This window comes from Rhamphochromis sp. 'chilingali' (genome assembly GCF_963969265.1).
Source record: "Rhamphochromis sp. 'chilingali' genome assembly, chromosome: 16".
In the NCBI taxonomy this organism is placed as follows: Eukaryota; Metazoa; Chordata; class Actinopteri; order Cichliformes; family Cichlidae; genus Rhamphochromis; species Rhamphochromis sp. 'chilingali'.
In genome coordinates, this window is record NC_137943.1 from 15841040 (window position 1) to 15864075 (window position 23036).

Here is a 23036-nt window from a genome sequence, read left to right on the forward strand (position 1 = left end):
TTTAACTTGATGTTGCAAATTCCATAAAAACCTCACAATTAATGAACAATTCTAGGATGTAGTAAAAGCGAAAAAGTAAATGGCCAAACATAACAGTAATATGATTTCACGTTTTTGAAGGCTACAACCAAGATTTAAAACATTAAAAATTATAACTGAAACTTAATAAAATGGAAATGGACCAGTTTTTTTTAACATCATTTGGTTGTGCCTGCATGTCATTGTGTGTGTTTTTAAAATATAATTTAACATAACTTACACAAAGGTAGGTTACAGATATTCTTTGCATCATAGGATAATTTATGTACAGAGGAGAGGACCAACAGATTTGATTATAACATGTAGCTTTTATGAGCACACTCACATCTCATATGAATTTTACAATTAACCAGGCCCATCCAGATTTTCCCATGCTGACCCATTACCACATTCTGCCACTGTCACTGCAGTACAGGTCAAAATGGTACAGATTTGTACTTTATTTCAAATTGTACCTTTAAAGGGGCATTTCTGGACTTTTAAAGACCAGTATTGTACTTTTAAGGGAACATTTTTTTAAAATGTACCTTGTTAAGGTTCAAAATTGAGGAAGGAGAGTACAAACCACCCATGGTCCAGAAGCTCTTGGTCAAACAATGATTTTTAATGAATACACGCGTGGGAAGACCAGTCTGTACGCAGACAGCACTTGATCTTCGACTTACTCAAAGCATACACAGATTTTATACCGTCAGGGCTTGATTTACTGACGCCCCTTCATGCGTCACAGACAGGATATATACACATACGTCAAATCAAAACCACAACGACTTTTAACACAGTTTAAAAAGAACATCGTCTTCTATCATCATGGCTGGCACTTCCTGTCTACCTTTCAGTTCTTGTCTTGTTCCTCTTTCTTGCCGAGACGACAAGGACGGTTCCTCTTTTACCGAGACACTTTCGCAGTTCCAATCCAGACATGACTAATCTCTCTCTCCTCTAAATAAATCTAACTCATGTGTGTGTGTCACGACCTCACATGCTCTCTGTGTCACCTCTTCACCTGTTGCACTTCTGACCTTTCACTAGACCAGAGGCTCACTGAGACTATGTGTATGTCTTCTACTAAATAAATGTTTTAACCAAGAACCTCTACTAAAACCTTAATATGAAATGACCTGATATATAAGTGTTTTGTAAGCATGTATTGCAATTCCTTCTATGTTCTAGTTTTCCCTCAGCATGTATCACCTGAACAGTCACGTCAGTGAAGCTTAAGACCTTTAAAGAACCTGAACATCAACTCAAATAAGCACAGATATGCATTGTGTACACAATAGTTATAACTGCATCTGAAATACAAAATTAACATCATCATAAACATCTTAAGGCCATCTTAAAGCTATCTGTTACATTGTTAAAGCAATGATCATACTGCAGATTATATTATTAATGCAATGGTAATAATGATGATTATTTAACAATAGCAGTAAAATAATTTCCCTGCTCCACAACCTATAGGTACAAAAATGTTCTTCTCTCGTACCTCTATTTCTGAGAGTGTGCTCTTGTTGAGCGAACGCCACCTTCTTCTTTTTCTACATTAAATTTATGAAGTTCATTTCAGTATAGAGACTCACAGATAAACATCAAAATCGAAAGCATAATAAATACAATCCTGCATTTATAACCATCGTTCCCCCCTTTTTTGTACAGATAGTGCTTCTATATATTCTATATAAAGAATTATGTGTTACTCACTGCTGTAAGGACGCAGAAAACCTGTCAGGAGTAAGAAACACCAAACTAATGACCAAAACCAATCCATGACTCTGACTGTTTGGTTAACTGGAGATGAAGGTAATGACATTTCCAAGTGAATCACATTGACTTATGTAAAACAGTTGACTTCCTTGTTGATTCACCGATGCCTACTGTGTTGCATGTTCAGGTTGTAGGCATGTAGAAAACTATTTCCTTTTCCTGTCTAATTATAATTTGTGACAACCAATTTAATTATGAAGCCTTTTTGTAAACTGGCTTTGATTTATCTTGTGGAGGATTTAGTTAGTGTCAATAGAAAATAACCAGTGATTGAAATAATGAATAAACACAGTAATATCATAGTATTCTCAGAATAATCACACTTATTTCACAGTCTAATCCTGAAAAAGAAATCTCCAGTGTTAAATTAACACTACAGAGTGTCTATATGGGTCCACACCTCTGAGTGTTAAATACAACACTGTTGAGTGTTAAATTAACACTTTTGACAGTGTTATATGTTTAAAAGTAACCTAGTCAGTTTTGAAGATTAACAAAGACTAACACTGAGCAGTGCTGATTTTCTAACACTGGAAAATAACTCAAAATGTTAGAAATATTCCAGTGTTAGAAAATCAGCACTGCTCAGTGTTAGCCATTGTTAATCTTCAAAACTGACTAGGTTACTTTTAAACATATAACACTGTCAACAGTGTTGTATTTAACACTCAGAGGTGTGGACCCATATAGACACTCTGTAGTGTTAATTTAACACTGGAGATTTTGCTGTGAATGACTTAGATGTATTTCTTGGCTGGACCTCAATGATCAAATTTGAAGCTAGAGCTAGTGGGATTCTAGTTTTATCAACCAGAAGTTCATACTAATCACAGGTGGCTGGGCTTAACAGTGTTAAGGCCACAGAATAGGTGCGTACTATACAAACCGTTTACCCAATTCAAGTGTTGTCTATGTTTGTCGCACATGCTATTTCTTTTTGTCCTTGTCTTTTTGAAAGTCAGTCTCTGAGGGAACTCTGATATTTGAATTACCAATAGACCCTATCTATGGAAATAAACAATTTGATTATAAAATAGGATTTAACCACCTCCCTTATGCTTTCCTGTTGTACTGACATGCACTTCCACTGAAGATATTTTGATCTTATCCACAGGAAGATATTTTTGATTGGCAAACTAATAAACAGCTAAATTATCAATCTGTCAACTGTAATAAACCACTCATCAACTGAAGGCCCCATCATTGTTTGTCAATTCAAAATCTCAACAATTACACCACTCTGTATTAACAAGTACTTGGTCATAGTGGGAAGGAAAAAGTCACTGGAAGAATCAGAGCAGGATCAGGGATGGACAGCCACCTACTGTGACTGAATGGGTTTGAAAGGGGAAGACAAGAGAAAAGACTATAAGAAAAAGAGCCATTGTTTAATAATTGCTAAGGATTAATATAATAGTGATGAATAAACACACATGGAGTAAAACGATGGATTAAACACAGAGCATCATTGGAAGCCTCCCAGCAGCCTAAACCTCTTGCAGGATAAATTAGGGATGGTTCAGGGTCATCTGGTTCAGCCCTAACTATAGGCAAGCAAACAAGCACTTTATATAGCTTTCAGACACTTTCAGACAACTCCCAGCTGAAAACAAAGTGCTGTACACGTGACATGCCAAAAATGATACATTGAATAACAATTAAAAAAATTAGATTAATTAGAATTAATTTTAAAACAATAAAATCAGCACATTAGATTAAGTTAAAAGCTTTGTCAAAAAGGAAAATTTTAAGCCTAATCTTAAAAAAGTTTCCCTAGTGACAGGTGGTTGCCATGGGGTCACTCAACAGTCTGTAGGGCTGTGTGACTTCACAAATATTCTTCCCATGTGAATGTCATCAACCTCCAGGAACCACTGGCCGGGGAATATAAATTTTTCCCATCACGATTGATACCAGATGGTCATGAACCAGTCTCTAATAATTGTTCAACATGAAGTGAATGAATACAAATATAACATCTAAACCTAAGTACGTAAACAGATACATGTTAAAATGTCACCTGCCTATTAAATGGATAATAGACTAAAAAAAAGTACCAGTAAATTTTTAGATGTAGTTTGTCAAGAGAGGTGGATTGAAAAGGATTGCAGCCCCCCTGGTTTACCTCTCATTTACCTGAGAGAGGGTAAAACGACTTAGCATCCACCCTTTTTATGTTAAAGTGATACAGAGTGTTAAACCAGAGTTTATACATGTGATTTTACTATTAGTTAATCTTGCTCAATTGTATTATTAAAAATATATAAAATCAGAATATAATCAAAAATAGATTTAATCAAGAATTAATACCTGAATCTTGACCTTTTACTTTGATTTGGTGTGCGTACACGTGTGTGTGTACTTCTCTCTGCTGGGATTATTTGCATCAACGGGAAATGCAAACATGGCGCAGCCCGAACAATTGTCGGGGGCATTTAGAGTTTGGTCAGAATGACTAAGCAAACTTTGACTTTGATATGTATGATTTAATAAAAGAGGATATAATGAGTTTTTTGTGATTTACTGGGTTATGTAGAGAAAATGTGAGAAACAGTATTCCTATATAACTGAGCTGATGAAAATCAGTGTTTGACTGAATATGTCATAGTCCGCAGTGCTCGGTGGGTAAAATGCCATGTTTATGCATTGTGTTGATGTCCCTCGTTTCCCTTTTTCCCCACATTGTGTGTGTGTGTGCACATCAGTATCTTGGTGTCCTGACTGCACTTGAGGCAGGGTGGATATTACTAGGATTTCCAGGAGAGTTGCGGAAACAAATGGACGAAGTGAGCAGGTTGTATATAGACACCAAGGGAGCAGAAACACAGACCATGGACACTGGGAGAACACACTGCACCGGAATAGGGAAAGCACAGTCACCAGGAGCATGCATGGGGATTTATCTGCATATTGTTTTTGCTTCACAGTAAAAAAACGCACTGTGTTCTACGTAGAAAGTCCTGCATTTGGGTACAGCCTTCGCACACCTGACAGAATATTCATATGTGATAAAGTTATTGATAAATCATGTTAAAGTACGATATAGAAAAGAAGAAAATGCAGTGATTTTGAATTTTGTTTTAAATCATGTTGAAGTAAGGTCACATGCAGAGCGATGATATGTGGCTGGGCCTCTCGTGATTCGATGTCACTGCGGGTAAAGCCAGATGTTATCTCAGAAGATGTAATGCTGTGAAAGAGGTGGGACATTAGGACCAGGTATAAAAGTTTTGTGCAGAAGAAATGACTTGTTCTTCTTTTCATCTCCTGCCAGGCAAGCAGAACAGAAGACTAGCTTTGATATGTCCGTTCTCTCTTTACCATCTATTGTCTCAAAATAGCATTAGCTGTTAATCAGATGAGTATAATTCAAGTGATTTGATTATGTGATTTTTATAATTTGATTTTAATTTGCTTTGCTCCTGCTAAACATAATAAAATATGCTGAATGATCAAAAAGTGTAAATTGAGAACTTTTCCTTTTTAACCCCCTTATGAATCAGAAAAGATATAAACTTTTCATTGTTATTACAGCACAGCCTAAAGACTTAACAGGTACCATATAAGTTACCAAGTGCAGAGGGACAGTTTGGCAAGCACACCTTCAGAGGCAGCAGGATCGACATCTGGAGGGCTGAGAAACAATTAGAGCTGGGTGAGTCTCCTTTCTGGCTCCAGCCAAGCTTTGCGTTGCCCACTGGGTAACACTCACAGAGACTATGATTTTTTAAATAGAAAACCAGTTCCAGTTCCTGTTTTGGGGCTCCCTATTTGAAGATCCATAACATAATAGTTAAGCTGACAATTCAAATCACAATGACAGTGGCAGAATTCTATATAGTTATTTTAAAATACACTTCCATGCATTGAGGTTTCACAGGACTGATAATTTGTGTACGCATTTGAGTTTTGCTGCCACACGAGGCCTGTAGAGTCTCCCGCCTTTGAGCCAGACACACCTGAGGATAATCACTCACCTCTTGCTGAGCTGTTGGAATAGTTAAAGTGTTTTTGTCGGCTGGTGGATGTGACTGTACTCACCGTGGCATCTCTTGTTTCCAGGTGGATTGCGGAAACGTGTGGAGGGAGCAGCGCACTGTTGTACATAGGCACCGAGGAGGACAAAACTTCACCACACATCAAGGAGTAAAATCACAGCACGGGGATTGGGAACCCACGCAATGTTTCATAGTTTCTTTTCATTGTAAATAAACACATTTCATTCAGAAAGACCTGCATTTGGCTCCTTCTTCAACCAACCCTGACACCGCTATTATTTTTTCATCAATTTTTCAACTCTACATTAGACCTGTAAAAACCTTTTTCCGAAGTCATTAAGGTTTTTAGAAAAAAAGAAAACAACACTAAACATGGGCGGTTAAAGGTTTTTTAATTTATTCATCACAGAGTTAAAGTGACTGACTGACGATTCATGGTCTGAAAAACGAGAAAAAAAGTTTTGATTTATGTAGTGTATTCTGCATAGGTTACTTTGTGTAATGAAAAATGTCCTTACTGTTTTTCAAAAATGCATTAAGAGTGGTAAAAATGATTTTTATGCTATGAGAATTGAGACAAGTCGACTGAGAAAAACTATAAAGTCACTTCTATTGTAGCTTTGAAAATTGGATAAACAACACTGGATGTATTTGGCTCACTTAACTCTTTAAAAGAGAGTTTAAGAAAATATACTCTGAAGAAAGAAATGTGCCAATACAAAAACCACACAAAAGTATAACTACAATAGAGTATTGCGCTAACATCTGTGCCGCTAACTTCATAGACCTGGGAACATGCTTCCATCTGCTGGCAAAGATTAGTTACTGGCAATATTTTCTCCTGCTATAAGCATAACCCAGTGCCCAGATTGTGCAGAAGGGTGGCATTAATAATATGAAAAGCAATGGATGTGGATTTTTACAATTGCATTCATAAATGCAATGCCAAGAATGGATCTGATTGGTCCTACATCCCTCCTGTATCAATATGACAAAAGCAAAACATGCCACAGACATGCCAGTGAATATTTTGGTCTAACTCCCAAAAACTTGCATACGTCATTGAGCTGACGGTACCATGGGAGGAAGCAATTGAGGAAGCGTTTAAGCATAAAAAGCTGCGGTATGCCAACTTCGGAGCTGAGGCAGAGGACAGAGGCTGGAAGATCAAGGTGCGCTCGGTGGAGGTGGGATGCAGGGGCATTGTTGCCAGTACAACAGCAAAACTGCTTAGAGAGATTGGGATCAGAGGACAGGTGCAACAGCAGGCTATAAGAGAATTAGCTAACACTGCTGAGAGGACCAGTCACTAGCTATGGCTAAAAAGGGCTGACATCACTTGGACAGCTAAGGCAGTCAGCTAACTGTGAGAGAAAAGAAAATATTCCGCTCTTCTCCCCTCTGCTCTTCTTCCCTTTTCTGGGAGGCAGTGGGGAGGTAGAGCGTACAGCCTGATCCGGCGGGGGGGTGTGGGAAGCCAGATCGGGCGCCCCCTTCCGGCTCTCCTCTCTCCTATCTCCTATCTTACTGTAGAAACGGTAGAAAACTAAACAGAAGAAGGAAGAAGAGAAATAACAATTTGACAGCCCTGCGACAGACTGGCGACCTGTCCAGGGTGTACCCCGCCTTTCGCCCTATGACAGCTGGGATAGGCTCCAGCGCCCCCCGCGACCCTGAAAAGGATAAGCGGAAGCGAATGGATGGATGAACAAATAAAGACTTTTTTTTTATAATCAACGTGCTGTTTAAAAAAAGATTACATTAATCATGACAGACGTAGAAGAGATTAAGTCATGAATGTTGTTTTCCTTGGTTGCCCTTATTAGCAGGTGAGGCCTCACTCCCGAGGCGTAACATGCCGACGTTTTGTCACGTCCCGCGGCGTTCCTGAGGAACGCGGAAGGTCTCCTTTCGCGGTACGCGCCGGGTTATGGCGGAAATCCAGTGGAATGACGCTCCCAGAGTAATAGACGTTCCAGCCCTGTATTCCAGCCCTAACCATAACCTTATTCCTGACCTTAACCAGGACTTTAATGATGTTAAATAGCGTGTTTCCAAGCGATTTGAAGAAAAAGAGCGAACATGTGTCGATTGAGTCCAGGCGGTTCTCATATTTCCTCATTTTTCTGAGGTCGTCATTTAGGAACGTGTTGGGTAGCTGAAAACGTAATATGTTGACGATTTGTCACCTAGCATAAAATGTTACGCTTTGGGAGTGAGAACGTGTTGAGGCGAGGAATTAAAAAATGAAGAAATTACACCAGATCTATAACATGTTAGTTACTTTAATGTAATTACAGCACATATCATCTGGAAAATTCTAACTGCACTGCTAATATTACATTTTAAATTATGCGTTATAATTTTATTGCAGCCGCTCAACTTCCACAACTTAATATAACACAGAAAAAAATACAGTAGGCTAATGCAAACATGTTTGGCAGTGTGTCTCCTTCCTTGACCAGAGCAGACTGGATTTGTATGGTGAGTTATTCTTCTGTCAAATGATTGTCAGAATTTTTTTCTTTTTAAAAAAAATAAAATTATTCCATTATTAAACTTTATTTTAAAAAAAAATCTTGTACCTCCACCTAAAAAAACTTTTTATCTCTATATATGGTAAAGATTCATAACTGTGTAATACATCCTTAAATTAAGATTATAAGAACTTAGAAACATGCATATACTACTAGTTGAGAAAAAGTGTCTGTCACTTTATTCATTCTGAAACAGTCAGTTAACTTTACTGGTTTAATTAGATTTTATTGTGAGTGTTGGAGTCTGTCATCACCGTGTTGCTTCATTCTAATTCATGCTTTCATTGTCCAAAGCCTCACACGGGCTTTACCGTCACGGCACAGCCAGTACATCTCTGCTGCACGAGTCTCTGAAGCTATGAGAGAGATGACACTGATTACTGACAAAAGTATGAATAATGCATGTTGTGCTTTTTTTCACTGTAACATTTAGTGTACATTTTAAGAATGTTTGTACTTACAAGTGATGAAATTTCTGATATCGCTCGTTCTTTGGTTTCAAAATTAGATAGTAAGGACACTTTTAGGTGAGCAATCGCTATTTGGGCAGAAAGAAAGAAATACACATTTAGAATGTAATTAAACCTGCAAACTAAAGTAGTTGAAACATTTGGTGTTTTGCCACTTTTTTCAGAAGTGACACATACAATGAAGGAATCTTTGTCTAAATGTGAATTTTTGATATAGCTCTCAAATGGTGACAAACCTATAGCTGAATTACTAGAGGTGGGAGAAAATGTTGAAGAAAGACTGGATCCTGAGGTTGTGGTCACATTAAGTGGTGCAAGTGTTGTACTGTTTGCTGTTGTGAAAGAAATCATAGACAAAGAAGCTGTTATGATATTTATTGAAGCTGTAGCTTTTTGGTAGTGCAGTGGAAACATCTGTAATCAAAATGTAAATGTTTAAAACTGTGTATATATTTCTAGTCTCTGTGTTTTTCTTCACTTACATTGTTTACAGGTTGGATTATAGTCAGGACAGCAGTCACCCGCTGTCACACAGTACTCGTCACAGTAACACCCTCTTCGGCAGGAGTCGTTGTGCCCTGGGCAACATAGAGCTGGTGGACCCGAACAACCTGTAGCAACTGCAACACATAAAGACCGATATAAAATATGCACTGTCTGGCAGTATGCGCGAGGTGGACTCATGTGAGCTCATGCACGGTATTATTTAGAAAGCATTTCTAACTAGCTAGAAAATGTTACTGTTAACATATTTTTAACAATCAGATCTATGAGGCAAAAGAAGTTTGTATGAGCTTTGTAAGTTAATATTCATTCTTTCACCTTTATTCTTTGGTACAGCATGAAGTGTTGAAGGCAAGCTTTCTTTTAATTTCTTTAAGGATCCCTCAGGAAAATGAGTGAAAGCCACTGTCTAATGAAACATTTCTAAAGATTGGGAACCTTTGCTCCAGATTACTTTAAAAACTGACAACAAACAAGCTTTGGCTCATTATGACAGAAAATGTGAAGCTTTTAAAGATTTTAAAAGATAGTAATCCAGTGGGGAGGGCCAAATTGGTGGAGAGAAGAGCCAGAACAGGAGACATGTGGACAAGCAGGGAAAACATATGAGGGGCAGCTAACTTGAATAAATATGACTTTTTCAGGAAAACAGTAGAAGATGTTAGGAGTTGGGTTCTGGTTATGTGGTGTTTTTGTCTGTATGTGTTTTTGGTGCCTCCCTTTTTGTATAGGTAGGCGGGGCAGTGAGTCACTGAACCTGGCACACCTGTTACTCATCAGCTGCATTCTTCAGAAGTGTTCTTTAGGAGCTACCTCATTCATTCATTTCATTTCATTTATTTGTTCATTTTCAGGCACAACAAATACCTATATTGAACATAAAATGCACAAAACAAAAAACAAAAATTGCCTGAAAAAGGAGTGGGACGAAGAAAACTTATTAAATCCCACCCCTATACTCACTCATCAACAAAAAAAAACAATAAACTTCCCGCAGCTACGCCCATCATTGCATACAGACCCATCAACAGCCCCGGGCACATACAAGCATCTAAACAGCAGCTCGCAAACAACAATTAGAGCCTTCATAACTGAATACAGAATATATAAATTATAAATTGCATTACCACAGGTAACAGGCAGTAATAACTACAAGTAACAAACACATATACGTATACCTGACAGAAGACTAGTGTCGGAGTATTGACGTTTTGGGAGAGTCTGTAATTCTACCCCTGCCTGCTGGAGCCGTTGGATTATTTCTGGTGACTGTAAGGAGTTTTGTTTCCTCCCCAGGGTTTTCCCTCGTCTGGTTTGTTTCCATCTGGTGGTTTTGGCAATAAACAGTACCAAGTAGGCTCTTCAACTCTCTGTAAAGTCTACTTTAAGCTTTTGTCGGTTATTAGGCAAGACCCTCCTAATTCTCACGTCCCTCTCCTTTTTTAGATCGAGTGCACTACCTGTTGTGTTTCCGTCACCTGCACGTCCTGGCTCCGCGTCCCCATTCATACGCTATTATACATACTTTGTCCTTGTAAAACCTCCCCATCACTGTAAATAAACTGTCTTCACCGCAACTCTGCCTCCGTGCGTTCTGCTCCCTGGGTCCATCTGCATTTGCCATAACAGAAGATGGATGATTCACCTTAGGAACTATTTTATTGTTAATGACTGCTAAAATAAGTTTTTTAGCTTCTCATATGGGGCATGCAGAAAAAGTTTAATAAACACTGTCAACAGGCAGACGCTTAGCGGGGACAAAAAAAGCCAAGAAAAAAAAGTCTGGGTGCTGAAACATTTTGGCCCAATGTTACCTTGCAATTTACAACAATATTAATTTAATGATTTATATTTGGACTATGACTGGAAATGTAGTAATACGGGGGTGACAGGAACACAATTTAAAAAGCAAATGTAAATGAAGAAGAAGGTTTGGCACAACAACAAGAAACAATCTGTACCTGTAGGTGCTGAAGTGTTTAGACTTGTTGATGTAGTTGCAGCAGTGCCGTTTGTGATTGTGAGGGAAGCAGTTGAAGTGAATGGAGTTATAGTAGTAGAGTTTCTGTCCGGCGGGCTAGATGTTGTATTGTCGCTCGTTGTGTTGACTGCAGTGACTAAAATTGTGCTGTTGTCTGCTCTCGTGAAGACTGGTAAGTGAAGATAGGGAAACAGCAAAAATATTATGAAACATTAACTGTCTTTTGACATGGCTACAACAGCATACTTTACAGAACACTGAAAATACACATTTTTTCTTAAGTGATTATACATGTTGTGGAAAAAATGGCTCATTTAGGAAATGTTGCTGTGGTAATAATGCAAATAAGACACAACATTAAAACCACTGACAGGTGACAAGAATAATTTCTGGCATTTATATTCAGGCCTGATGTACCACACACCCAAACACCAATGCAGAGCACATAAAACCCTTATTGCCAGCTCTATATGTGATAGCAGTGGCTTCCCCCTGCAAGAAAACGTACATGACACACTGGAGAAAATACTAAGGAGTCCCCCCAGAGCCCTGTAATGGTGTCATTTTAAAATTATACCAGTTACAGCTGCAGTCACAACTTAATGTTTATTGTTATGTACAACTCAAAAAATGATATATTTGAGTGTAGCATCAAGTTAATTAAACTTCTGGATATTGATCTGGTCAGCAGAAAGGATCTTTAATCAGTCTCAGCTGGCACATTAATACATGGCACTGCATTCAAGTATGAGCATTACCAGTACCATACAAAACACTGTAGGACACTCCAATAACTGTGTTGATATCACAGGTAAATGATTTCAATACATGTGATCGGTGTGTTCATATGCATATGAACCTGCCAGACTGGTTTGATAGTGTATGTTAATGATAAGACCCAATACAATGCTTTTACAGTCATCAAAAAATGGCAGTGGATCTTCTACCTCTCATTCTAAGAAATATACCATTTACTGAAGGAACTGTTCAGCACAACCTTTGAAAGTGTTTTACTCTCTCAAATAATCGTGTTGCTGCACTGTGGCAGACTCCTATTTCAAACAGTATAATAAAAAAAATTCTCCAGATTAATCCAGATTAATGTCAGGTTATATTTCATCTGTTACACTTGCTTGCTATAACATTGTTTCAAAATCCGGTTTGCAAACATTTCCATCCAAGACAAACCAAAGCAAAAGACAAATCAAAACAAACAAACACAAAATCATTTTTTTTCACTCAAAAAAGTGAATACTATGATAGAGATAAAGTACACTGTAATATCAAATTAGTTCCCAGAATGTAAAAAGAAATGATTAAAAGTGAAACTTAATTAAGATAAGGGCAACTTATTCTTTCTGAGCAACCATGTTTAAAATCACAGCTCAGTTTCCTGCTAAATTTGCTTTGTTGTTTCATGTAAGCTCCTTAACAGACCACTTTGAAAGTAATATGTCATCTCAGCTCTTGTGCCTCTGCTTATTCACCCGAGAAAGAGATAAATGCTAAAAAATACAACCTGTAAAAATGAAGGCAAAAATAAATAAGACTTTAAATCCTGGGACAAAGTCAATCATTCGACTGACAGAAGCTTCACAACAGGAAGACCGATTGCTTGTTTAACAACCGGCACCCTCTTCTTTGTCTACAATAAATTTATAGATTTCATTTAAATACAGATAAACATCGAACTAAATACATAAGAAAAACATAATACATTTATAAACAGTGTTCACTTTTTTGGTACATAACTTAGTCTGATTTATGCTTTTCTGTAAAGAATAAGATGTGACTCAGCTACTTATGTGCATTTATATTTATGGGTATATGTTTTTTGGCTTTTGAAACCAGGCTGTCGCAATAAAAAAGAAAGAAAGTGCTTTTAAAATGAAAAACAAAAACAAAACAAAAACAAAACAATCACATGTTACTCACCCCTGTAAGGAGGCAGAAAACCTGGCAGGAGTGTGAAACACCAAACTAATGCAAACCAATCCATGACTCTTACTGTTTGGTCAATTGGAGGGTAATGTCATTTCTAAGTGAATCACATTGAGTTATATAACACATTTGACTTCCTTGTTGATTAACTACCTGTTGTGTAACACAGTTAAGACTATAGGCATGTTAGAAAACTGTTTCTTCTTCTTGCTCCTATTTGTAAATTGGGTGTGATTTATCATGCAGAGGAAAATATTTTAACAGAGGATTTTGCTAGCGTCAAAGGAAAATTACCAGTGATTAAAATAATGAACACAAACAGTAATTCCATAATTTTCTAATAATATTCAAACTTATTTCTCGCACTAGCCTAATCCTGAAAAACAAAAACAACTTCTTGACTGGACCTCAGCGATCAAATTTGAAGCTAGAGGTTATAGGGTTTCAGTTTTATCAACCAGAATTTCATAAGTACTACGATGAGGCTGTACTTTACTGTGTGGATGTTCTGGAATGTAGACATAGGTGTACTATTACTGCAGCTGGAGGCATTTTCAAAATGTGGAGCAGCCAGTAATGTGGGGCATTCTTGAAAATTATTGGTTGTCTGCTTTTTCTGTTGCCCTGACACACTATAAAAACAATTACTTAATAATTGGAATAAACTTTTTTGACCAAGAAACAGATTGTAAACTCTTTTGTTAAAAGCAAATTCATTTCTCAGAGCATGAAATGGTGATTGACCAAGTAAAAAAAAAGGAAACAACACAAGTAACAATGGTAAACTCGCAAGCATAAAGTTGTCCGAGCGCCTGCTGCCAAGCCAAACAAACCAAACCTCTGGCTCATGCTCAGCGGTACCACTCTCTTCGATGCCGCTGCAGGGAAGTCGGACTCACCTGAGCGGCATCCACGATCACGTCTCGCCGGCTTAAAAATCTGCAATGGGTCCTGGGTTATTGTTGTTGTTGGAGTGTTCAGCTGCAGCCGTGTGTGTAGTAATAAAAAGTGCTGGACGAGTCTGCTGTGGTATGTTTACAGAGGCCAACTGGGAAATTAATATTTTCAACACACAATTTATTTTGTCATAATAATTCGTCATCATCATAGCCAATATAACCAGAACACTTTATATTATGCAGACTGTCTATGACTGTTGTAGGTGGTGAGCACTGTCAGTAAGCTAAAACAGATTTAAACCCATTGGAGAAACTTCTTAGGAGTTCCCCCAGGGCCCTGGAGGTGTAAGAGTCACATCAGCAGGGGTTCAGAACGCGTGATCATCACATGGTTCATGCAGACTTCAGATAGTTCCTGGAAGTGCTTAGTTCGAACATGTGAATGTGGGGAGACAGAACTCTTTTTCCAGTAATTAGTAACTGAAAATAGTTTTAAAACCAGAATTAAGTGCATGCTGTCAAATCTTTGTATTTGTGTTCATAAGTTACATATTCATGGTTTAGTATAAACACCAAGCCTTACCTGTATTCTTGGAAAACTTCCCTTTTGCATGCTACAGCTTTTTCTTTAACATTTTAAGCTTACCGATTGGGGTCACAACTTCTTTATTACTGTTATATTTTCATGAATAGAATAAATGTTTCAAAGTAAATAGTTTTTTCATTGGATTTTCAGTAATCCCAAGATAACTAATACTTTAAGTAATCTCAATTATAAATTAAGTTTAAGCCTTTCAGATGTATGATTAAGAAGTCTTCAGATTTCCATACATTCCATTCTGATCTATTACCAGAAGGTTTTTTGTTTTTTTTTTAACAAGAAATGTTAAACATTAAGTTGGGGTTCATAATACATAGTTCATATAAACTTTGGATAGCTTTCAGAAGTGCTTCGAGTATATTTTTAATGTGCAGAACAATTTTTTCAATAATTAGTAGTCAATAAATGCACCGAGCTACAATAGCTTCCCTAACACAGCGAAACTGAGTATTAGCATGACTAGCAAGTCCTAACAAGCCTTTTTGACACATTTTAAGCTTACATTACCACAGTCAGCAGGCTTCTGTGGTTAAAATGTTTTGTATGCTAATCATTAGTAGTCACAACCTGATATTTATTGTTGTATTTTGATTAAATTGAATAAAAACCTCAGTAATCTTAATAACAATATATTTTAAGACTTTCAGGAACTGACTGATGGGTAAAGTTTCAGCATTCAGTGATACACATTAAACTGAATGCATAACAGATACAATAATACATTTATATAACATAAGCATTTATATAGCTTTTTGTAAGTATAATTTTGTCCCATTATGTAAATAAAAAAGTAAATAAGTGATGCAGTTTTGTGCCTCAGTTAATTATTATTAAGTGGATTTTCCCTGTATTCACCATGTGTATTGGGTTTGTTGATATTAAAACATGGATGATGGCTCATTTAAAATGAAAAACTAAATATGTTACTCACCGCTGTGAAGAGGCAGCAAAGCTGTCAGAAGTGAGAAGTACATTGCAAACCAGTCCATGACTCTGACTGTTGAGTTGACTGTAGCCAAGAGTGGCACAGTGTCAAATTAGAGCAAACTGCGTTACGCAAGAGAGGAGGCATTTTTACTTCCTTGTTGACTCAAGAGACGACAGACACGGGTGGAAAGTGTTGACTTTAAACTATTCACCAGTTTTCAAATTGTGTTTTTAAAGGCCAAGTAAAATCAGAGTTAGGATTTATATTTTACACAAATTATAAATCAGTTTTTTGGTAAATTCTAAATGCTACTCCCACAGAGGATAATTATCTTGTTAAGTGTACATCCTTACTGGGTAAGGCTCGGGATACTGTGGCTCCTCTGATAAAAAGAGCCTTAAATCAAAAGTACTTGAATCCCTGATATAACTCTCAAAAGCACATGCTATAACAGGTAACCCATAACCTGGAGAGGAAATGGGGCCTCACTAATTTAGCCTTTCTTTAGCCTGGAAAAAAAGAATAAAATAGTTTTTTGCTGCATAAAAAAGCTCTCTTAGAACATCCAACTCTTCATTACTGATTGGAGAAAATAAGAACAACCCGAGGTTTCTCTTCAGCCCTGTACCAGGCTGACAAACAGCCAGATCTCTGTTTGCCAAGTGTTCCTTTAATCGTAACCAGTAATCACTTCATGAATTTCCTCAGAAACAAAATCAGTACTGCTGTCCAGCTGTTGGGTGCTCATGTCACATCTGTCCACCCCTTTTTAAATAACACTCTAGTTTTCACACAGTCATACTCATCATATACATTTTTTCCCCTGTCTGTCAGCTTAGACATTTTGATAATACACATATACTGTAATAACTGAAATAACACTAATAGAAATTAATAAATAAACAAAAAACCAAACAAATGAACAAAAGGAGACTATAGAGAACTTAGAGTTCTGATCTTGGAAAGGCAAAATGTGTTTGGCACAAAATTGCATTCAGATCATAATTCTGATTGCAAAAGTTGCCAGACAGGACAGGTTAGAAAATTGTTTAGTTGTCACAGGTAGTGTTGGAATTCCACAAGAAAGACAGTTCCCTAAATGATACATTTTGTACACTTTTACCAGTGTTTTGAACTTTCATTTTTGTTATTTAATGTTTGATTTTTAGTTGTGAAATTTTGTAGTTTTGTGACATTACAGTAGAGATTTCCTTGTTGGTTTCTTTAGTTTATATACATGATATTCCGACAATCTACTCATCAGCTCCAAATGTAATGTTTTGATTTGCAATCTAAGTCCTTTCTGCTGAATGCTTAGTGTCTAACTCTAGCAGTTAAATTTTGGTCACTTTAATCTCACCATAGCCTGGTGCTTTCTCTTATCAGTTTTTCAGAGATACTTACCCAGTTGAACCTGAAGCCATCCTGCCTTCCTCCCGTCAACCTCTGTCATTCTCATGAGAAGTTGAAAACCAGCTCGAAAAATGAAAAAAACAAAACAAAACAACAACAACTGAGCATCCTGGTACTGGTCCACACTGCCACCAGTGCAACCGCCTCAACCTGGGGTACATCAAACAATTTTTCTACTAAAGAGTTTTTTTGGTGCCCACATCTGGATAAGAACACAAAACAAGAACATGTTTCAGCATGCTCAATCTATGCAAGAAGTGGCCCCAAGCTTCCTACAGGACATTTATAAACATTATCAATTTCAAATCATATTACTCAGGTTAAGCATTGGATTTTGTAGCAGGTCTCCCACTAAAAACGAACAGATTATCTTCAACTCCCCACTTCTTCTGACACTGCTAAGATCCCAGCTAATCATGTGTTCAGGCTCTACAGCATTCCATCCAACAAAAGGCCCACAATTCATCTCCCAGGTTTGGAGGGCCTTTTGTGAAGCCCTAAGTGGTAAGGTCAAACTTAAAGGGTCAATCAGGAGGTAGGAGTCCCCTGATGTGTTATCTTCAAACCCATCTTTCTTGACAACTCAACCGGCATGGATGGAATATCCCCAAAGCACACACACTTCCTCTTCTGTAAGCCTTTCTTGTCTCAATGTTTCTCTAGGATACCAGCCAGTTTATAGTCTCAGACACAAGACTGGCAACAGTGACAGTAAAGACAAATCTTGTAAGTTAATAACGAATCAAGTTACAGGACAGACATGATCATTAATATGTAAATATATGCTGAAGATGCTGTGGCATTTGTTGTTGTGGTTTCAGTATTACTGCTTCTTGTGTTGACTTCTATGGAAGTTAGGAAGGTTGTTTTTGGTTAGAAAGGTTGTATTTGTTTATCATATATGTCAAAATACACAATGGATATTGAATAGGACAGTGGTAGTCTGAGGTTGTGTTGCCAATCAGTAGGGGGACCTCTGGATTCTGAAATGTTGCTGATGGCTGCTGATGGAAAGAATGGTGAAGATGGGAACATAACAAAACCATTACTTATGGTAAGAGTATGTGGCATCTGATGGCTACCATAGTGGACTTCCTAGAACAGTAAAATAATACACATCACCTTCTGTCATTTCTCTGTTAAAGGAGTGTGTTGTGTATACTTTCAATGAAAGTAATAAAAAAAATAATAGCACACCAAACCAAAAAAGTAACTATTTTCAAACAGTATATTCAGTTTTTTTTTAATAGAAAAAGGTTAAAAACCTAACAAAAGAATAACGCCCTAAAAATTTAGAAATACTTTATGTCATTTTACCAGATTAACATCAGGTCATGCTTTATTATATTATTAAAGTTAAATTGTTTCTGCAACTTGGATATCAATACAGAATTGGCTTCTAAACTTTTCATCACTTGCATTTAAAAATAGTAAATATGTTTTCATCACATTGACTATGTGCAACTGTGTGCAGCCTCACAGCTCAGTTTCCTGTTATATCAACTTTCATATCAACAGTTTTGTACTTCTGCATATTTAGACTGATCTAATAATTGAAAACTACACAAGCATAACAAATCAAGTCTATTAGGCAAACAGAAGATTGATAATAATGCACAGCAATTGGAATACATACAAAACATGAAGTGAAGTAATGCTAGATTAACCTATCAGAATCCGAGCACTTCATTAATCCCAGAAGTAATCAAATTGTCACAGTTGCTCCTAGACAGTAAGTAATACAACAAATTATGGAGTTAAAAAAATAGCTCTAATTATAACTATCCCACTATATTGCAAAAAATTAAATATGGTTGACATTGAGGTGTGTGAATGAATATTTGTGTTTCACCTTATTTAACCGTACTGATATCTAGCTGTAACTTTCCTGAACCAAGCAAGAGTGTGAAGATTTAGAAACAAACTAGTTATAAACTGTGTTCAAGGTCATGGCCTACTCTATGTGTCTTCATTATCAGGCCGGTGCCTACATGACTGTGGGGAATGAGCTTCCTACCACTGAACACATAAAGATTGTATCCACAGGATGGTTTTAAAGGAGCTGTTATTATTTCGTCTGATGGTAATTGACCACTTTGCACAGGTTTTAACTTTCTATCTCTAAATCTCAAAAAATCCTTTTTCCACAACAAGGTGCCCCTCTCACCAAATTTCACTTGCTATTTTCTCTGTAGAGGGTGAGCTACTATTGCACTGTGTACTTGTGCTTTAGATGGAGGAATTGTAGGCGAGGGAGAAAGGATTTCCTGTGCAGTTCAGTATTGCTCCTGTGACTGTTTAGCACATCATGGAGATATCCAGCATTGTACTGTCCAACCTGCCTCTCCAACACCACTTTAAGAGAGTCCAGCTCCCCATAATGTGCCTTGAGGATCAATTTATTGAGCCTGTTGGCATCTGTGAGTAAATAATTTATTAATTTGACTTCTTGTAGTCTATACACATTATCCACGTCTTCAGGTTAATGGCGCTCCTTTGCCATTTAGATTTATGAAAAATACCAAAACTTGGCAGTACCAGTACTGAGTCATGCTGCTTTTAAATATTAAATTCAAAGATATTTTACTTGCCAAGAGAGTCTGCAAAGGATCAGGATCAGATGCAAACCAATTCCTGACTGATAAGTCTGGTTAACACACACAGACTCTGGCGCAATGCCAAAGTATAGTTACCTTGACATGCTGTAAACCTGAGGACATTGCACAGATACATGACTGATTGCAGACTGTACACATGTAGGGAATGCTATTACAGCTACAAATGAATGACAACACGGTGACACAGATTTAATCATTTAGCAGAAAGACTGTCTGTAGCACAGCCAGGTTGTTTTCTGAGTAGACGTTTGTTTTTGGTTTTTTTGGCATATCCCATATCCACAAAGTCATTTCAAAATTGATAAGAATTAAAATAAAAATAGTAATTCAAATCCTCTCTGACGATCATGATTAATTTATTAGATAACTATTAATTTTAGCATACAGTCAGGCTGTCCAGCTCTTTGGATCTTTTTTTTAAACAGCAGCTAACGTTTATCTTTGGCATCCTCCTGTAACAAAAACAGTATCTTTACTGTTGCCAGGATCGGGGCTTTTTATTATCTCAAACACAACACACAAGCTAATGGGATTCACATTTAATAGTATGGTACTGTATTTGTAAGTTATGGCATGTGCAGTGAGATATGCACTATCTCACACGTTTCAACTAACTGGTGTTAAATGTGACTGTTAGTATTATAAAACTGAAAAGCCCATGCTATTAACCTTGAAGCATCGACTTTCAAGCCTCTGATATCTTGAATCTTATGTAATTTCAAAAAATTAATTTGTTGTTGAGAATTTTGCAGTTTATTGTCAGAGTATAGCTGGTGCTGTATCCTGCCTGCAGTGACTGCTGCAAATCCCATTTCTCAGGTGGGTTTGACGTGTTGAACCTTGAGGACACAGCGCTCACAGTTCAACTGGAGAAGGATGTTGGACAGGAACTGTGAGAGAGGAGATTATCAGTGATTATAAAGGCACGCCGCATCTGAGGCTGTATGATTTGTATTCAGAAATTGTTTTTCCTTACACTGGATAAAGCCTCTAAGATCACATCTTTGTTATCCCGATCAGAGGAGGAAAGTGAAGCTTTTAGATGAAAAGTCACTGTTTGGAAATCTTAAAGTAAGATACAAATAAAAATACACTTATTTAAGTACTGCAGATATTTGATGTATATAAATGTTAAAATAGATATATGGACATTTCATTGACTGTACCTTTGTCTGAGCTTGTGTCAGTTGTGGAATCCGTGTTTTTGTTGGAAATGCCAGCAGTGTTTCCACTTCCTGGGAAAGATACAACACCCCTGTTATCCAGATTTGCACAGCTGTCTAACAGTCTGTATTCTTAAAAGACTCTATCTAATGATTTAAAGCAGGTGTGTCAAACCTGCCAGAATTGGCCTGGCAAGGATTCCAATCCAACCCACTGGATGCCCTTGGAAAATGTGAGGGAGGACTTAAATTGTGGACTTTTACCTGTATTTTCATGTTTTACAACATTTCCTACTGATAGAATCGAATAGTTCTTTATTGTCATTGTACATGTACAACAAAATTGTGGAATTGTCATAAATACTTCCTTGATGGCTTTTCACATTAAATCAAAGTAATTATGTAGAAGATAAAGAATTAAATGTTAAATTAAATGTTTTTTCCACTACTTATACTAGAAATTTCTAGTATAGGCAGTTTTTTTCTTTTTAATGGATCCACAGCAACAAAAAATAGAAAGAAAAAAGAAATGCTACCACAACTACCCAACTTTTAAAATATCTTTAATTGGAGACAATTTGGGATTCTATAGTAGGAAAGTATGTTTCTTGATATACTGATATACTGCTGTTAATAATTCCACCCATGCTTGTCCTACCAATGGTTATGAAAACTTCTGTCATGATATACTGTAGGGTCATTCAAACAATGACCAACCTGCAACAGTGGAGACTGATGTTATGAGGTCATCTAAAGGAATAGATGCAGTAGTGCTGCTTTTTTGGCTGGTTGGTGTAGAATCAAAGACTGAGGTTGTTTCGATATCTGCTAGCGTAGTGGTGGTGCCCGCTGTTGCAGTGGAGATGACTGAAGATGGTTTCTTAATTGCTAGTGTAGATGTATCACTGCTTGTCTGGTTGGTTGCTGTAGATATTGGCACTGTGGATGCTGAGGCTGTGCTGACATTAAGTGTGGATGCTGCATTGAGCACTGGTGTGGTGATGTTTGTATCTGTATATATTATATTGTTGTTTCCAGTGGCTTGTTTTCTTGTTGGTACTTGGGTCAGAACTGTAGCAGAGAAGAAAGAGTTGCATTATAAATATTCAACCCTGAATCCACAAATTCTTACTTGTGAATGCAGACCTTGCTATTTTGCATGTTCACTCGCACTTACATTCTGTACAGGTTGACCTGTAGTCACGGCAGCAGTCACCAAATGTCAGACATATCTGATCACAGTAACATCCCCTGAAACAACTGGAGTTTTGTCCAGGGCAGCATAGCACTGGTGGACCTGCACAGTCTGGAAACAGCACACACACCACAGCTTCTGGCATAAAACTGCATGATCAGCATGGCACATATTTGTAATTTTGCAACATGCTATTTTGAAATATACTAGTAATGTGTAAAAATATAAAGTAATGATCTCACAAACAGTAATCAAAAAGATGAATAATATTAAATACAGAATAAATGCAACTGTAATAAATTTGGTTGTTTGTGTGTTGTCAGATTGAGGAATTTCTGAAATGCTTTGTGGACAGGCAACAAGGTGGTTAGGGTTCAGGAGTGAGCAAGGATCACTAAATGGAATGAGAGCGGTGAAAACACTTCATTAGTTCCACATTAGATTGACAGGTGGTGACTGTGGAGGCTATTTGAGTATAATAAACTGATTGTCACGTTCAAGAAACCAGTTGATGTGAGCTTTGGGACATGGAATGTTATCCTGCTGGAAGCAGCCACCAAGATATGGTCATAAAGACATGGACAGTACTCAGGTAGCCTGTGCAGCAGCCTGATCAGTTCATACAAGGCCAGATGGAATCATGCTTTCATTTTGCCTATGTCTAAATGTCACAGTAGAAATGGGACCAGACATCTAATCTTCTTTTGTCTAATTTTGGTGAGCCTCTGAATCATAGAGCCAGTTTTCTGTTTTTAGTTGAGAGGAACAGCACTTGGTGGGGTCTTCCACTTCTGTAACCAACATATTTTTGTGCATTCAGAGATGATGTTCTTCACACCTTGGCTCTAATGAATGTTTTATTTGAGTTGCTGTTGCCTTAGCATCAGCTCAATGCAGTCTGGCCATTCTCATTTCACCTTGGGCATCAACACGGTATTTTCACCCAGAGAACTGAGCAAAAATCCCTTCAACAGTTTCACTG

General features: G+C 37.3%; 1 protein-coding gene across 1 annotated transcript; it reads right to left on the reverse strand.

The window, feature by feature from the left end:
• Nucleotides 1–8089: 8089 nt before the first annotated feature.
• Nucleotides 8090–17177, reverse strand: LOC308412949 (uncharacterized protein). Its single transcript, XM_080907681.1, has 6 exons — nt 17070–17177; nt 11277–11465; nt 9294–9431; nt 9048–9143; nt 8803–8879; nt 8090–8697 (listed from the first exon to the last, which is right to left on the reverse strand). Exons 1-6 carry the CDS (start codon nt 17122–17124, stop codon nt 8638–8640), a joined length of 615 nt encoding a protein of 204 aa, XP_080763807.1. The 5' UTR covers nt 17125–17177; the 3' UTR covers nt 8090–8637.
• Nucleotides 17178–23036: the final 5859 nt, after the last annotated feature.